General features: G+C 39.4%; 1 protein-coding gene across 2 annotated transcripts; it reads left to right on the forward strand.

The window, feature by feature from the left end:
• Positions 1-5,607: 5,607 nt before the first annotated feature.
• CD164 (CD164 molecule) lies at positions 5,608-18,172 on the forward strand. Of its 2 annotated transcripts, XM_019967245.2 has the most exons (6): positions 5,610-5,909; positions 8,947-9,021; positions 10,236-10,307; positions 11,694-11,729; positions 14,745-14,801; positions 15,673-18,172. In XM_019967245.2, exons 1-6 carry the CDS (start codon positions 5,720-5,722, stop codon positions 15,837-15,839), a joined length of 597 nt encoding a protein of 198 aa, XP_019822804.1. In that variant the 5' UTR covers positions 5,610-5,719; the 3' UTR covers positions 15,840-18,172. The 2 variants fall into 2 exon arrangements, with proteins under 2 accessions (XP_019822805.1, XP_019822804.1); XM_019967246.2 differs by lacking the exon at positions 11,694-11,729 and having other exon boundaries at positions 5,608-5,909.
• Positions 18,173-18,427: the final 255 nt, after the last annotated feature.

Consider the following 18,427-nt stretch of genomic DNA (forward strand, 5'->3'; position numbering starts at 1 on the left):
CTGAAACGAGAAGCCTGCACACCACAATGAAGAGGAGCCCCTGCTTGCTGCAGCTGGAGAAAGCCTACTCGTAGCAACGAAGACCCGGTGCACCCAAACCTAAAAATTAAAAAAAAGAACCACTGGAATGTACTGAAGTCATAGATACATGAGACTTGGGGCATACAGGTATGCAGAACAAAGATAAAAGTTACTAAACACTGAAGTGTGACAACAGAAAAGAATGAGGAGAATTCCCTGCTAGTCCAGTGGTTAGGACTCCGGGCTTCTACTGCAGAGGGCCGGGGTTTGATTCCTGGTCAGGGAACTAGGATCCTGCAAGTGGCATGGCCAAAAAAAACCCAAAACAACACACAAACACACACACACACACACACACACACACACAGAGAAAAGAATGAAAAATGGTTAAGAAACTGATTTCATCAAGGCAGAAGGGAGGTAGGCAAACACTGGCCAATCACAAGGGATAGCAACTAGAGGCCTGATGCAGGGTCCCAGAGCTCTTGGCTGGGTTGGAGGTGAGCCCTCCACTGCTGGAGAGGCAACGGGGCCAAGTCTGGGGTTTCAGAGGAGGGGTCGGGGACCCTTAGGCTGCTCAGGGTGGTGCCCTTCACCATTCAGAACAGAATCACTTGAATATTTTTAAGAAGCAGAATATTCATCAGGGTGTGTTGCTAAGAAGCAGAATATTCATCAGGGTGTGTTGTGGCTGAAAAGCAGCACTCCAAAATAGGGTTAGTTCAGTTCAGTTGCTCAACTGTGTCTGACTCTGTGACCCCATGGACTGTAGCACGCCAGGCTTCCCTATCCATCACCATCTCCCGGAGCTTGCTCAAACTCATGTCCATCGAGGTGGTGATGCCATCCAACCATCTCATCCTCTGTCGTCCCCTTCTCCTCCTGCCTTCAATCATCCCCAGCATCAGGGTCTTTTCCAATGAGTCAGTTTTTTGAAAACAGGTGGCCAAAGTATTGGAGCTTCATCTTCAGTATCAGTCCTTCCAATGAATATTCAGAACTGATTTCCTTTACCACTCACTGGTTTGATTAGGAGGAGCACAAAGATGCCTGGGCACAGGAGAAGGTAGCAAGTAATGCTGAGTATCAGAAAGCTGCCTGGGTATAGTTCAGCTTGAACTTTGGGGTTGTTCCTAAGGAATGAGTTATTAACAAGACTTTCTCTGTTTCCTAAAGGACTAAGAGATATAATGGGGAAAGTTCTAGCCTGCCCAGGATTTAAAGCAGTATAGAAATAAAAAGAAATGCATCCCAAGTGCCAGTCTACAGGGAACCTAGGCTGGGCTCCAAGACTCCTGCACATCCAGGAGTTTTGTGTTGTTTGTACCCCAACCTTACATACATTTGTAAAACAAGTAAAAACCCAAACAAAGAAACAAAAACTTCACAACATGTCCTGCTTGATGTAATTTTGTAGAGGATTCACCACTAAGTATTGCAGCCACTCGGGAGGGTAGAATAGTTCTCCATGGGTTAAAGTGTAAAGCGGTCTTCTTAGACTTTAGTAGGTGTATGTTTTGATCTGCATATGGAACAAAATGCAGACTGTGATTCAGGAGGTTTGAGGTGAGGCTTGAATTCTGCACTTATAACAAGTCTTCAAGGGCTATGAATGGTACAGGTTCATAAGCCACACTTTGAGAAGCAAGAGTAAAGCAGTGGTTTGCAACCTAAGATGCAGAATAAAAACATCTGCAGAGCTTTTAACACTCCTGATACCCAAACTTCATTCCGGACGAATTAAATCAGTACCCAGGCATCACTGCTTTTCAAAACTTGCTGGTGGTTCTTATGTGCAGCCGAAGTTGAGAACAACTTCTATAAAATGTAATGCTTCCCTATGAAACCCTGGAACAATTATCAAAGCAATATCCACAGTCAAAGTGGAGAGCATCTCTAGTATTTTATCGCCAACCCTAATCACAGTGTTAACGTTAAGAATCTGAATATACAGTTTTAGCTCACTATTAATCTTTGCCTTATTACAATCCTTCTCTAACTTTGTTCAAAGTTAGTTAAGCTTTAAAACATGTTATATATGGCAAAACCAACACAATATTGTAAAGTTAAAAAATAAAATAAAAATGATAGGGATGGGATTCTAGATCATGCTTTGGCTCCCAAACCCATTTATTTCCATGTTACCGTTTTCCATTAAATAAACATGAATCAAGAGTTAAAAAAAAAAAAAAAAAAAACTATAAAAGCCAAAAGTATAATATAGCAAAGGGAAAGGAAAAAAAATAAAACATGTTAAAACTGTATTATATGCATATAAATCAATGAAGTTGGAACACTCCCTCACATGATACACAAAAATAAACTCAAAATGACTTAATGACATGACACCGTAAGATCCTAGTAGAGAACATAGGCAAAACATTTTCTGACATAAACCGGAGCAATGTTTTCTTAGGTCAGTCTCCCAAGGCAACAGAAATAAAAGCAAAAATAAACAAATGGGACCTAATCAAACATAAAAGCTTTCGCACAGCAAAGGGAGTCACAAACAAAACAAAAAGACAACCTATGAACTGGGAGAAAATATTTGCAAACGAAGCAACTAACAGGGGCTTAATTTCCAAAATATACGAACAGCTCACACAACTCAATAACAAAAAAAATGAACAACTGCATCAAAAAATGGATAGAAGACCTAAATAGACATTTCCCCAAAGAAGACATACAGATGGACAACAGGCACCTGAAGAGATATTCAACAATGCTAACTATTAGAGAAACATAAAACTACAATGAGGTATCACCTCATACCAGTCAGGATGACCATTATTAAAGTCTACAAATAGCAAATGCTAGAAAGGGAAAAAAGGGAACTCTCCTACACTGTTGGTGGGAAAGTAAACTGATACAGCCTCTATGGAAATGGTATGGAGGCTCCTTAAAAAACTAAAAATTATAACCGTAAGATTCAGCAATCCTGCTGCTGCTGCTAAGTCGCTTCAGTCGTGTCCGACTCTGCGACCCCATAGACGGCAGCCCACCAGGCTCCGCCTTCCCTGGGATTCTCCAGGCAAGAACACTGTGTATATAACTGCAGAGAACTGTAACTTGAAAAGATACGTGCACCCCATTGCTCAGAGCAGCACTATTTACAATAGCCAGAACATGGAAGTAACCTAAATGTCTCCTGACAGAGGAGTGGATAAAGAAGATGTGGTACACAGATGTATTAATACAATGGAATATTACTCAGCCATAAAAGAATGAAGTAATGCCATTTGCAGCAACATGGATGAACCTAGAAATTATCACACTAAATGAAGTCAGGCAAAGACAAATATCATGTGAGATCACTTACATGTGGAGTCTAAAAAAATGTACAAATGACGTTATTTACAAAATGAACTCACAGACATAGAAAAGAAACTTATGGTTACCAAAAAGGAAGGGGTTTGGGAGGATAAACTGGGAGTATGGGATTAACATATGCACATTGCTGCTGCTGCTGCTGCTAAGTCGCTTCAGTCGTGTCCGACTCTGTGCGACCCCATAGACGCCAGCCCACCAGGCTCCCTCGTCCCTGGGATTCTCCAGGCAAGAACACTGGAGTGGGTTGTCATTGCCTTCTCCAATGCATGAAAGTGAAAAGTGAAAGCGAAGTCACTCAGTCGTGTCCGACTCCTAGCGACCCCAGGGACTGCAGCCCACCAGGCTCCTCCATCCATGGGATTTTCCAGGCAAGAGTACTGGAGTGGGGTGCCATTGCCTTCTCCACTGTATAGCACAGGGAACTATAAAGAATATCTTGTAACAAACTATAATGGAAAAGAATTAAAAACAGATATATACGTATATATGTATAACTGAATCACTTTGATCAGTGAAAAAGCACAACACAGTAAATCAACTAGATTTCAATTTTTAAAAATCCTGTATTTTAGATCCCAGTCCTTGATCTGAAAGGGTGAAAAAAACTTTTGAAGTTCTTGATCTAGCTCAACAGATGCCATGTAAAAAAAAATTAAAAAGAAAAAAAACTGGTGATGCTTTTCTAGTCTTAATTCAAGAAAGTAAAATGTCCCCCTAAAAACACTAACAAAAATTTGAGGACAAGGGGTAAACACCGAGATGGCAACTTGTAAAACAATGGCCTCCACAGTGAGGTAAACAAGACACTCCATCGAGCTATCCGAAGAAAAGAGAATTTATATTTTTAACCTTAAAAATAATAACGGTTGACTAGTAGCCTTCATTTGCTCTAGAGTCAGGTTATGCGCTAAATAAACACCGTGTGAGGGATATCCTGAGAGAAGATACCTTTTTTTGTTTGAAGACGGATGAGACCTCACTTACTTGGCTGTACTGACACTTCTTGCCATTGGTTGGATCAGTCAAAAACCGAGTTTTTTGTTTACATCCAAGCAAATCTCCAACTAGCGTAGTTGATGGAACAAATGTTCATAGTCATGAGGGTACTGATTGGATTTTAGGGTTGGGTTAGGAAAGACTTCAAGTTTAGATTTTTTTTAAAGGTGCATATATACAGTCTTTTTTGGGGTTTGCATAGCAAAGCAGATCTCAAAAAAAGCAACTGATGTCCTATTATTTTAAAGGGTTAATGTTTGTAATTAAAATTAGATGATAAATACAAATAGTTGAAAATAAGAGTTAAATACAGCTTTTATGACCGAACTTTAACCACTTGATATTAAGCATGGCTGCACTTGTAAATATTTTTGTGAGACTGGACATCAGATGGCGCTCATCTCACTAAAAGGCTGAGCCGTGATAGGGATTTTGAAACACAGTCCTGAGGCTAAGCAACTGCGCCTTTGGGTCAAGTCTCTTGAGTCTCGGTGTTTTCACCTGTGAAGTGGGAGTGGGAACAGACCGGATCAATCTCCAACCCATACTGTCTTTGATTCTTCGACTACAAAGGTGGCACTGACTAGCTGTTTCTACCGCTGGCTGAAATCCCCAAGATAAGTCAGGGTGGGAAAGCGTGGCAGAGTAGACGGAGCGCGGCACCAGCAGACTGCTTTCGGTGTTTCAGCCGCTCTCACTACATGGGCGGCGGAGCACAAATTCCTTAAATGCGTGGGGTCTCCATCTCCCTGGGGTGTCCAAACACAAGGTTACTTTCAGCGAAATCGACTTTCACGGGGAAATGCGCGGGTCCTACGAAGGATACCTATGCAAGCATGCTGGGAACGCCGGAGGACGGTAAAAACTTAACTCTTGCCGGGGTTCTAACCGAAACGCTCGGAAACAACTTCCGCCCAGCTCGAATCCGTCCGGGAAGGCGCCGCCCCAGAGGTCACATGGGGCCTAGCAAGTCTTTCGCGAGGACGCCGTCGCCACATCATGTAGGTTGTTCCATCTGAGTCGAGGTGGGATCCTTCTCTATTGCAGGAACGAGAAAAGCCCGGCAGCGCCCTGTGTGGCAACCTGAGGGCAAAGAAAAGAGTTTCCTGTATCTGGCCAGTTTCTTCGATTGGCCAATACAGTCGCCTGAGAGAAAACCTTTCCTCGGTTTCCTCTCGGTTCCTCCATTCCCCTCCTCCCAGAGGATTCCACTTGGTATTGCCGGCGCCCCGCCTTCGCACGCCGCCCTCAAGTGACGCCGGCGCGATCCCGCTGGGGGAGTGGAGTCTCGGAGGCGACGCTGCAGTGGACAGAGGGACGGACGCAGCCAGGTTGTCCCAGCTTTCGCTCTAGCGCCAGCGCGGAGGACGCGATGTCTGGGCTGTCTCGCCCGCTGCTTTTGGCCGTCGGCTGCCTGGCCGCGCTCTGCGTAATCACAGCGGCTGGGAACACCACCCTGGCCCCGAACGTGACTACAGCCTCGTCTCCACCGCCCACCACCACGACAGTCCCGGTGTCACCGACGACTCTCTCGCCGCTGCCGGTCACCACTCCAGCACCAGGTGGGCGCCGGCCCAACGGGCTTTCTGCGCTCGCCCGCCCGCCAGTCGGGCCGAGCGGCCGTCCCTGCGTGTGGTGCGCGGGGCCGGGGCGGGCCGCGGTCCGGCAACATGGCGGCCCGTCCGAGTCCGGCTGGGGCCGGGCCGAGGTGGCCGCGGTTGCGGAGTGCCCTGGTTGGAAGGGTTGGGGGAGCCTCGGAGGGCGTAGGGTTGTTTGCGACCCCACAGTGTTCGGCGCCGAGGTGTTGTATAAAAGCGCCTAGTAATCCCCAGCCTCACGTGAGGCTCTGAAGAGGGGACGTGGCTTCCTTCTGCGGTGGCGGCAGTGAGGTTGATTGGGGGGCGAGGCGACCGCCTCCAAAGTTAGCGATGAGACCCAACTCCCTCTCCCCGAGGTTAGTCGTTTGTGTCCACCCGGGCAACCCAGGTCGTCTTTTCGAAGGGAGGTTTCTCCCGAAGTTGGCGAAAGAAGGAAAGAGAGGTGGGAGACAAAAATCCGCGCTGGTGTCTCAGTCCTGGGTCTGAAAAAATTAGTCGCTTGGGACTTAATTACATAGATTTTGCAGGATATATCTGAAGTTTGAGCATTTAATTAATTAAAACTTTATACTCGGTGCTGTGTGCAAAGGAGGAAAAGTACCTATTTGTGTACCCGGTGTTTCGCGTATATCTCTTAGTAATTTAGGCTAAACTGGAAGATAAGTGGTGAAACCTAGGAGCTGGATGGAGATAAAGTAATTCCACTAGAATCCTGTGTTTAGAGATTGTGAAGCTGACATTGGAACCCAGGTCAATCGATTTTTCAGAACCCGATCGGGACCTTTCGTTAAGCTCTGACTCCATTTGGGGACTGGTTGAAACGTACGCTGAGAGTCTTACAGCAGAAAAATCAATGTCATGACAACACGCGCAACGGAGGGGGAGATAAATTTGAGTTAATAAAGTGAAGGCCCTCCCTAGATATTTAAAACTTAAGAGTCCAGTTTGATGGGTTATCCTAGTTAATACTGGGTAAGGAGTAACATATTGACCTAAGAATTGCTGCAGTGTAAGAATTTTTTTCCAGGCCGATCTATTTGAAAATATCTTCTCTAGTTTTTGTGTTTTATAGGGGTTTAAATAAAACATATAATGAAAGATTGTAAACATCTTTTAATGAGGAATGCAGTACAGTACTGGAGATTCTAACCTCACTATTTCCAAGATGATAGAGCAGAATTTGTTTTGTGCTCTTTTGGTACTTTCCTCCTAGAATTTTTTTTTTTTTTTTGGTAGGGTGTGTGTGTGTGTTTGAAGAGAGGTTTGGAGATACGTTAATTGTATTTGTGTATTTTGAAATGAGTGCAAAGGAGATGATTAGTCTCTTCTGTTAAGTGGTGGTTGGATACACTGCAGTCTGAAAGGCAGCAGTTTAGTTCATTGTAAGTAACACACGCTATGCTAACCAAGCATTCATTACAAGCACAAAAGATTTTAAACTAGCGTTTTTCAGGTGTATACAAACCTCTGAACGAACTTACTTTGCAACTCTCCTCCTACCCCTAAAAAAGTACTGTATTTGTTCCAATTTCTGATAAATATTGAAATGCAATTCCTCTTTGCAGAACTCTTTTTTTAGGCAGGGGGAAAGCAAATGAGAATATTTTTGGAGGCACCTAGCTTCTAGGAAAGTGTAGAGCCCAGTTCCATAGTCCAGACACTGAATTGTATGTAGCCTTCTTCAGTGTTCTGTCTCAGAGCTGTTTGGCTTAAGTTATTGACAAAGACCATGCTAACTTGTTAAATTTTGTGAATGTAGCCCCTTCCAGGTGAGTTGTCTCTTATCCTCTCATGGAAAACCCTGGAAAGCTTGGATCATTTGTGTTTATGATCTCAGGTTTTTCAGAGTAGACATCATCGGAGCTTGGGTTCAACCTATAATAAATCTTTATTACTATTAAAAATTCCATTTCACATCTGGTGTTTGGGGGCGGTGATTTCCCTGTGTGTAGTGTTGGCCTTCTAACAGCCTTTTTTCCAATTTTTTTCTTTTTTAAAAATGCCTCAAGAAACTGAGCATCTGAAATTTTTGCTGTGCACAAGGGGTTGTTTAGATAGGCACCATGAAGTATTGAGTGTTAACACTAGCTTGTGCTTTGTTCCCCCTTTCTCTTGAGTTGCCTTCTGGTTTCATAAGTCTTTTATAATGATTGGAAAGAATTTTTTAGTAAACCGCTTTATAGTTTTGTGGGGTTTTTTATGTGTCTGGTTTAAAAATACATAAGATCTACCCTCTTAATAGCTTTTAAAAAGAAGATATTTTTGTTCTTTATTTTTGACTATGCTGGGTCGTCTTTGTTGCTAGGTGCCAGCTTTTTCTAGTTTCCTCCTGCAGAGGTGACCTCTCTCGGTGGGGTGGCTTGTCTTGTTTCAGAGCACAGACTCTAGGTGTGCCCTTCTGATACAGGGGCTTAGTTGCCCTGAGGCGTGTGGGGTCTTCCCTGATCAGGGATGGGATCAGTAACCCCAGCATTGCAAAGCGGATTCCAAACCACTGGACCAACAGGGAAGCCCTCGTAATAGATTTGTAAGTGTACTGTACCATAATAAACTAGAAGCACAGATCTCCAGAAGTTTTCATCTTGTTTGAAACTTTGTACTCATTGAACAGCAAACATTTTCCCCTCTCCCAGCCCCTGACAACCACCATTTTACATTCTGCTTCAGACTTTGACTATTTTAGATACTTAATGTGAGTAGAGTCGTGCAGTGTTTGTCCTTCTGTGACCAGGTAATTTTATTCATCATAATGTCCTCAAGGTTCATCCATGTTTTAGTGTATAACAGGATTTCTTTTTTTTTAATGGCTGAATAATATTCTCTTGTGTAGCACATTTGTATCCATTCCTCTGTGAATGAGTTATAAAGTTTTGCCATTTCTGTGAAAAAGTAAGTCTGGTAGTGTATGCAGTGCTTGCTGCTGTTTAACAAAGATAAGTAGTACAGACTCGGAATGAGCTACCGATTGATGGATTTTATGTATTTTAACTCCCACCCCTAGATATCTGTGGAAGCCGAAACAGTTGTGTTTCCTGTGTTGATGGTAATGCTACCTGCTTTTGGATAGAATGTAAAGGTAAGATCTTTGGGTTTGCTTTAATTTTGAGAATGCTATATTGTTTTGTTCTAACATTTTAAAAAATTGCTGCAAGGTATTCTTGAACATTTGGAAATGTAAAACATTTAGGATGGTGGGCACTGTTTGTTTTGCAAATCGAATACTTTTCCTTTAAAATATCAGTTGCTTAATATTCCCCCTAAAATCTTTTGTTGTCTCCCATGCTTGTCTCCCATGTCTCCCATGCTCCCCCCTTTAATTTCTTAGGCTTGATAGTTAAGGCTCAATACCTTTAAAAGGAAGAGAAATTTTAGACCTTTGTGGTTAGGTTAAGTGTACTAGTACACTGAAATTAGCCATGAAAGAAAGTTAAGGGATTTTCCCCTGAAAACTGTTGCCCTGAAAAATGTTTGAACCATATTTATCTTCTGCAAATATAAGATGGTTGAATTTTTTCTTATTGGTAAAATAATCTCTCAGGTTTCCTTTTTATATAAAGAAAAATCCAAAGCTACATGGTATTAAACTTTGTTATTCTTCATTGAAAAATTTAAGAGTTCTGGAAATTATATCAGTATGTAAGAAAGTTTAAGAACCTCTTAAAAATAAGGAATTAGCCTAAGTTTGAATTGAATTAACTTTTTTGTTATATAAGGGTCACTTTTCTTTAGGTCATAAAATGGAATTTAAGAGTGTGCCCCTCCCCTCTTGTATGACAGGATCGGCAAGTTCTGGAGATTGGATGCCTTACCATTGAATATGTTGGGGAAAACTTTCTCTTACTCTTGCTACACATCTTCCCATCCAGGAAAGCAGTTTTAGAAAGTGTAGAAGACTAAAGCAGAGGTCTGGAACAGAGCTGCTGCTCTGGAGCACCTCCCATGTTTACTAAGCCTTTATTAGTTTCTAAGCACTTCTCCCTACTGACTCAGCCCTCTTGTGAATTCTAGCAACCTTCGTTATACCACAGTTCTGAGGTCTGTGTGTTTCTGACTTATCTGTTCAGTATATTCATGTGGATTTTAGAAGGATGTTTGGAGAGATCCTGTGTAGTATTTAAAACAATGGGGAAAAGATAATAATGGAGTATTTGTGAACTTCTAGAGAGTTTGTACTTGAGTTCTATTTTGGGGAGGAACTCTGGAGCATAGTAACAAAGTCAGAGATAACATAAGTGAGTAATTGATATTCTTCTTTCCTTCATCCCACACCACCCTCACTTCCCATAACAGGTAAAAGCTACTGTTCAGATAATTCAACAGCTGGTGATTGCAAGGTGGTGAACACCACAGGATTCTGTTCTGGTAAGTGTTCACTTTGGTATCTGAGAAGAGGAGATGAGGAAGATCATTGCCTTAGGAAACCTTATTTCAATATTTGGTTTGAAGCATTTCCATAATTCTATCTTGCAAGAAATTTGGATCTTAATAGCATATTCATACTCATTGCATTGAAGCTTGATTTAGTCGTTGGGTGGTACATAATGTGGAATGCTGTAAGTACAGATATCTGTTCCTCTACTTTATTTTTCTTTAACCTCTTCCAGATACTCACTGAATTTTAGACCCTCTCTATTTGCTGCATTTTACAGGCTTGAACAACATTGTTCTGTCACTTTCTTTATTATGGTACTGGTGATTATCACAGTCAGCTTAGTTTTTGCTGTGATTAAATGAATCCCTGCTTTATTCATCCGTTTTCTGTATTTTAGTTTGAGAAACTTGATGGTTTAACCTTTCATCTTTGCCCAGGAAATAGTTAAAATTCCTGGATGAAAGCTGGTTTTTCTAAAAAGATTATAAATTAATGGGAAAGTCAAATTCCTAATTTGGTATATTAATAATTAAATAGAATAAAAGATTTTTCTAGAGTAAATAACCTTCAAGTCTACCTGTAACTAGTTTCAGTAGTCATTTCCCCTTCCCTTCCCTCACCCCAACTTGAACTTTCTAACTGAAACTTTCCTTAGATTGAGATCAGTTATACCCTACATACAGTCCATAATATGGTTTAGGTAGTAAATGAATGAATAGTTTTAGTATTTAATTATATGATAATATTGCTTAGAAATAAGAGTATAAAATTTTAAAATATGTTAAGGAAAAATTGAATAATTCTATTCATTTGGCCATCAAGGACACAAAACTCCAAATTAAAGTGGTTTAATTGATAAGATTAATTTGGCTCTCATGTAAAGGAAATCTGGGCTTGAGTGGAGCTAGCAGGCTAGAGTAGCATCTGCAATCATTAGAGTCCCAGGCTCTTTCTATGCTTTTACTGTGTCATTCCTCAGAAATGGCTTTGCCCTTATTGTCCAAGGTGAATGCTCATGTTCCAGCCATCAGAATGGTTTTTCTGCCAACAGGAAGAGGAAAGGAAAGTGAGAGACCTGTGTCTACCTTACGGATGCTTTCTAGCAGTTACACATGGCTACCTAGCTGCAGGGGAGACTAAGAAATGTTTTTGCAGGGGAGGGTGTCACTAAAAATTGGTGCTGTTTCTAAAGAATGGAGGACCGATGTTGGGACAGCAACTGTCTGTCTCCTCCATAGGTGGTACTAAAATGAAAAAATTGTAAAAGTACTCAAATGACTGCAGGTTGGGAAATAGTGTTATAGACTATGATATTTTAGCAGCTTTGATTATGATATTTTAGACAGCTTTGACTTACATGTTTGTTTTTTAAATAGTGCCCACTACCACACCAACGCCAACCAATTCTACAGGTAATACAAGATAATTGACTCTTTTCCTCCTCCTTTGAGGGTTTTTTAAACTTTTGTTGATGAGTAACTTTAGTAATTAATACCTAAAAATCATTAGTTTAATTTTAAAAATGAGTAGACATTTAGTCTTGGACTGCAATAATTACATTAATATGTACTGTTTGTGACAGACGGATAACTGTAGTGTTTCACGTTCATTGAATCTGAACAGATTTGTTGTAGTTTTGTACATTGAGTCTGAAAACTGCGTTTTGTGGATTTTGTGGAACTCTTAAGGAAATACAGAAGCCTAAAGGAAATTAATTCTTGTCATCCATAGGTACACCAAAATGTCTTCAGTTCTTTCAGAACTAACTATATTTATATCTATAGATTCCTAATAAATACACTTATTAGGAAATTGGTTGACATGCCCATGCACATTTGAATTGCCTTCGTACTGCACATGTAGTTGTATGCACTTTACTCATCTACTCTTAGTTGGATAGGTCATCTTTCATTCTCTGTGCAGTGAATATCTTACAGGAAAATACTTGCTGTCAGCTCTGGTAGGATTGATTCAAACAGCATTCTGGGTCAGAGGATATGATAATCTTAAGGCTCTTAATACTGTTTGCTTTCCAGAAACCGGAAAGTTTTTAAACCACACCTTCAACAGCATTCCCTGGTGGCTCAACTGGTAAAGAATCCGCCTGCAATGCAGGATACCTGGCTTTGAGCCCTGGGTTGAGAAGATCCCTGGAGAAGGGAACAGCTACCCACTCCAGTATTCTGGCCTGGAGAATTCCATGGACTGTAGAGTCCATGGGGTTGCAAAGGAGTCGAACACAACTGAGTGACTGTCACTTCACTTCAACAGCATTAAATATTATCTCCTTGTATAAATTTTTTACCAGTTTAATAGAGTAAATAAAAACATCTACTCCAGGACAAGTACTAGGTTAGAAGATAGGGACATAGGAACAGAAGTAAGATAGTATTTTGTCTCTTGTAGGAACTATGAAAGGTCAGAAAGCACAGTGTGTTGGGGTATTTGTGGGAAGGTGTGTGTGTTGAGTAATATGTGGTGACAACTTCCTGGAGATGTTGACAGTCTGAGTCTTGAAGTTACCTGGTAAAATAAGAGGGGAACTTCCCAAGTAGAGCAGGGCAGACAGCACATGTGAAGGAGAGGTGAAAGAGTGTAATATAATAAAGTCAGGGAATTGCATTTGGAGTATCCAGTAATAAGATGAGAACAAGCACGACAATCAACAGGTCAAGAGCCAGACTGAGAAGTGCCATTGTATGCCTTGCTGGCATGTTTAAACCATGTAGATCATATGATGAGATTTGCATTATAATAACTTATTCTGTGTAGAGAGGCTTTTGGAAAGAGGCAAGATTGAACACAGATGGGTATTCCGTTGTGATAATTCTAGAGAACTGTTTTTAAAAATGAGGGCAACTTCTACAAGTATCTAAAAATTAAACCTCATAGCCCTGTCTTCATTGATTATGTAGTAGGCTTCTAGTGCTTCAGAGATTGAAACCAATGCAAATTAAAAAATAATTTTTTTTGCCATGTTCAGAGGGTGAATACTACTACTACTAAGTCGCTTCAGTCGTGTCCGACTCTGTGTGACCCCATAGACGGCAGCCCACCAGGCTCCCCCGTCCCTGGGATTCTCCAGGCAACAGTACTGGAGTGGGTTGCCATTTCCTTCTCCAATGCATGAAAGTGAAAAGTGAAAGGAAGTCGCCCAGTCGTGTCCAACTCTTAGTGACCCCATGGACTGCAGCCCACCAGGCTCCTCCGTACATGGGATTTTCCAGGCAAGAGTACTGGAGTGCGGTGCCCGAATAGTGAGACACAAATGGCAAATTTGCGAATTTTTTCTCCCAGTGTTGTCAGACAAAATTAGTAATAGTATTTTAGTATTGTAAAGGACTTGATACATGTTTAATTTATAAAGTACATTTTTTTGTGGTTTCACAAAAGGTACAAGTAAGGAAAACTTTGAACAGATTATGAGTCTTAAAATAACCATACCCTCTAATCTAGGAAATCTGTATAAGAATCCATCCTATCAGAGAGGAGATCACATATTTCCCTGTGAGATGTTCATAGCTTGGAGAAATGAAAGATGACCTAACTGTCCAACCAAGAGTGGGACCACAGTGCTTACAATGACAGAGAAAGGAGTACAAATAAGTGTGTGCACATATCATAGTGTTTACTAATGTTTATTGGTAGTATTGATACTGTCTGAAGTCTCTTTTAACATAGTGCTGTAGTTCCTAAAATGTATTTACATTCAAACTTATTCTTCCCATGAGTGTGCATTTCTTTAGAGACACCAGAAGATAATTGTTTGAACTCATGTGCTACAGTAGAGGAGAGCTTACCCTTGGGCTCTTAACATCATTTAGATGAGGGAAATTAGGGCCTTAGGGCACCTGTTCTTATAAATAAAAATTTTGGAACACAGCCATGTGGATTCATCTGCTCCTTGTCTTTGGCTGCTTGTGTATTACACCGTGCACAAAGTCTAAAATGTTTATTGTCTGCCTCGTTAAGAAGTTTGCCAAACCCCTGAAATGAAGAAGATAAATCTTGATATCTACTTTAAGAAATACTGAATTGTATTCGTTTCTTACCATAACTTACTAAGTTAATGGGTTTTGTCTTAGAAGCAGGATTATTGAGAAAGAACCAATAGTTCCCTCACCTAAATTCTTGCCCACCTATGTGTTTTTTTTGCAAACTGTATCCAGGTGTATATATAAATTTTTATATATGTACATAGATGCTAACATAGATACAACTTGATGATTGCTTAATGTTTTAGAATACACTTCAAAGCTAATGTTCTGAATGTGCAGATATGTTAGTAAACCATTAACTGAGATTTGGCCTTTATTCTGTTAAAAAAAACAACTGGAAGCATGTTGAAGTGGTAGTTATGTTTTTAAAAGATAGATGCTAGATAATTGAGAAATTTAAGTTTTTAATACATTTCATTTGCATTCCAGCTAAAACCACAACTCTGCCTTCCACTACTACAACTTCCACCACAGCTACTACATCAGGTAATTGTGGGTTTTAAAACTAAGTGAGATAGGATGTGTGTGCAGTGTTAGCTTTTACTATTTGTTATCATGTCCCAATTTTATTCTTAAATAGTTAGGAACTGAAATTCATCTCTTAGATTTGGAAGACCAAGGTAGTAGGCTGTTAAAGCAATAAGGATAGGTTTGCTGAGAGTCCTCTAAAACATTTTAAAATTGTAATCACATTTGGCGTGAAATGTTAGAATTAAATAGTAACGGTTTTCTAAAACCCTTTTAGTACAATCGGTAGGTAAAATCTAATTTCTTATAACTTAAAAATTAAACACTGATTACTGTTGGAGATTGGTTGTGTGCTGTATTAGACTGTGTCAATTTGAAGATAATATAGCCATCCTTTTTACTTCTAGGTAATACTGAAAATTTTGGTTCTGTGAATTTTTTTGGCTTTATTAAGATTATTTTTGTAATTTGAAAACCTGTAATCAAATTTTCATTTACCTTTTATAAATTTAGAAAAATGCAAAGTATGAATTTTAAACACATATTAATATTTACTCTAGCAATTAACTAAGATATGTAGTCTGAAGAAACTGCAAATTTTAAAAGTGCTTAATATGTTCACAGGGCATAATGTGCCAAGAGAATAAATTTTCCTTTTCATATTTGAAATTATATTAGCACCATTGACCACTTGATGTTGGATAGAATGAAGAGTGGGATTGATAAATGATTGTCTTCCTCAATTAGGAAGCTGTTGACACAAGAGGAAATACTTTATAGAAACACATGACAAAAAGCCTCAGATGAGTCTTGAAATTATCATAGAGGATCATGAGACTTCCTGAGTATCTTACTAAGTATTGTTATTTCTTTTATCTCATTTAACCAGGTACAACTAATACCACTCTATCTCCAACTATACAACCTACGCGGAAGTCTACCTTTGATGCAGCCAGTTTCATTGGAGGAATTGTCCTTGTCTTGGGTGTGCAGGCTGTAATTTTCTTTCTCTATAAATTCTGCAAATCTAAAGAACGAAACTACCACACTCTGTAAAGAGACCCACTAAATTAACAAGGACTGGCGTGTAACTCACTGAAACCAAAATATTATCTTTCAAGATGTCCCACATGGAAGACGCTATTCTAGGATCTTTAATTTTTCAAAGGATGCATATAGGAGCATCACCCTTGAAGAAGAATCAGTTCAGTCACTTTGCTCAACGGGCCTATTTAAAGTACGCTGCATGAGTCCTTGTGGCTGTCTTTCATTTTACATGGCTGCTGCTGTGGGATTGTGTTCTCTCTGCTTGACATGCCAAATGTAACTTTAAGTGATGGAAAACATTGTCCTGCGCAGACAACCTCATGACTCTTTTGGCAATTTAAATGTAATCATTTTAAGCCTGAAAGCTGCATTATTTTCATCCTAACTCAGGATGTAGTTTAGTGACCAGAATTGAGAAGAATGTGCCAAATGAGCATCAGTCAGGTGGATTTTTGGCTATCGTTTCAAAAGTGGAATAAATTTATAAATTTAGTACCCTTAGAGTAAAATTTTGTGCTTGATAACAGTTATTTTTTTCTACATTAGAAAAAAAGATGCCACACAGGGAATTACATTCCAGATTTAAAGAAATGAGAGGATACACAACATGAAAAGTATAGCAGGTTATTGTTCATACTTGTAAAGCACCTTATATCATTGAGAAATAAAGAACAGTGCCTTAAAAGACAGACTGAAAGGTAGACTGTAACTTAAAAATGTTGGTGATTTGTTCTTTTACGTTAATGAAGGGAAAAGTTGGTTTGAGGATGTAACTGTTGATGTGAGCAGTAGTAAACCTGCTTTTAGATACCATACTATTAGTATTTAATTGAAAACTTAGCTACTTTATTTCAAGCCTGAGTGACTTAAATGATGTTCTACAGAGTCGAAAGCCTTCATCTATTGGACCTCCCACCGTTTTTCTTACGGCTGTTAAAAAGTATAAAGATAAAGTTGATTTAATTGTGTTTTCCTTTGTACTTCAAAAAAGTATCCTAACACTGTTGTACCTTAAAAAGATTTCCACTGAGCTTTTTTGAAAAGTAACTTCTATAAGACAAGGAAGAAATAAGTTGTTTTACAATCATTTACTAACTCTTTAAATGAGACAGTCATTTTAAGTTTTGAAATAGCAAATGTGAGCAGTATAATTTCAGAAAAAATTTAGTTGATCAGATGACTAAATTTTTATTGATAATTGCCCTGGATAAACAGATTGAACTTTTTGTTTCTCCTCTCCCAGGCTTTCTTCTTAGTTTCAATTCCTGTTGTAGGAAAAGCATGTGTACTTTTTATTTTTTAGTTTCCTCATGAAGCACTAGTTTTTTTTCAGGTTGAGGGATATTTCTTCCCTGCCTTTGACACATTGGATTAGTTCAGGGGCTTAAATCAGTTTAAAATGAACTTTTGCTTTTCTAGGTCATTAAGATGTTTTGTTTTAGTTTCTTTAGCCTGTAGGGGCCGATTTTAGTACTGGTTTTCAATATTTTATAGTACAAGACAAGTTGCTTTGGTCCATTTCATAAGCCAGAATTCCTTATATTTAGATAATTAAAGGTTCTTAAAGTGAAGATTTACTGTTTCTTTGTTACTTGCTGGTACAGCTAAAGTTTGTTTTACTTGCACATTTGTACATATACCTAATGTTTTCAAGTGCCTTAATTGTTTAAAATCTCTGGCTTCAAAGGTTTTTGGGAAAAGGTAGGCTTACCTCACATTTTTGTGTTTCTCTCAGTAGTGATATTCTAGGTACCTCACAAAAATTTTTATTATGGTGCCATGGCTGTTAGCTTTTAGTAATTGCTTTAAGTACAAAATTCAGTTGAAAATACACAGAATTTCCATTCTCCCAAAGGGGTAAAAATTAGCTACAATGGTGTAATTGTCATTTACTTAGATACGAATACCTTGCCACACATTAATGTTAACGCTATAGCTATTTCTGTGAAAATGTAGCTGACGAAGCCTCTCATCTTCTGTAGTTTTGAATACTGCTCTAACAGAATCATAATATGGAATTAGATTTTACAAGAAGAGCTCTTAAAGTGAACTCACAGCCTTTTCCCCTCTTGAGCAGTTTAGTATCTTGAGCCATTAATGATTTGGTTTTTTTTTTTTTTTAATCCAGAAAGTATAAAGAAACATTTTCAGATTTTTCACCTGATTTGTTCATGCAGATTGTAGTTCTATTAAAATCCCATATCTTACCTTATGGATAATTGTTGCACAGGCAGACACTGCTGTATTTAGAAATTTCTATTTCAGTTCATTAAAAACTGCAAAACCAATCTGTATCATGTACCAAACCAATCTAAAATAAATCTACATGTTTATTGGGTTAATCTGCTTTTTTTTTATTAACTGAAGTGTGTGTGTATATTTTGACTATGAAATTTAATGCTAGTGAATTTACCTTAGTCTTGTTGGAAATGGCTTGTCTACTCAGTGTTTCATTGCTCCTCGAGACCAGCAGATAGTAGCTAAGGGATGTTTTTACCAGTGGAGAACAGAGCCTGAGAAAGGATAGTTGGAGGGAGGACTTGGTTTGCCTTGCTATTGACAAAAAAGTTGATCTTCCTCAAATAGAAATCATCTAC

The sequence above is a fragment of the Bos indicus genome, chromosome 9 (genome assembly GCF_029378745.1).
Source record: "Bos indicus isolate NIAB-ARS_2022 breed Sahiwal x Tharparkar chromosome 9, NIAB-ARS_B.indTharparkar_mat_pri_1.0, whole genome shotgun sequence".
In the NCBI taxonomy this organism is placed as follows: domain Eukaryota; kingdom Metazoa; phylum Chordata; class Mammalia; order Artiodactyla; family Bovidae; genus Bos; species Bos indicus.

What these genes read in the sequence shown, in the direction of transcription:
- CD164 (XM_019967245.2), top strand. Translation starts at nt 5,720, where the DNA reads ATGTCTGGGCTGTCTCGCCCGCTGCTTTTGGCCGTCGGCTGCCTGGCC. An exon ending in GGTCACCACTCCAGCACCAG is followed by an intron (nt 5,910 to 8,946) that starts GTGGGCGCCGGC and finishes TCCCACCCCTAG; the next exon opens with ATATCTGTGGAAGCCGAAAC. An exon ending in AACGCCAACCAATTCTACAG is followed by an intron (nt 11,730 to 14,744) that starts GTAATACAAGAT and finishes TTTGCATTCCAG; the next exon opens with CTAAAACCACAACTCTGCCT.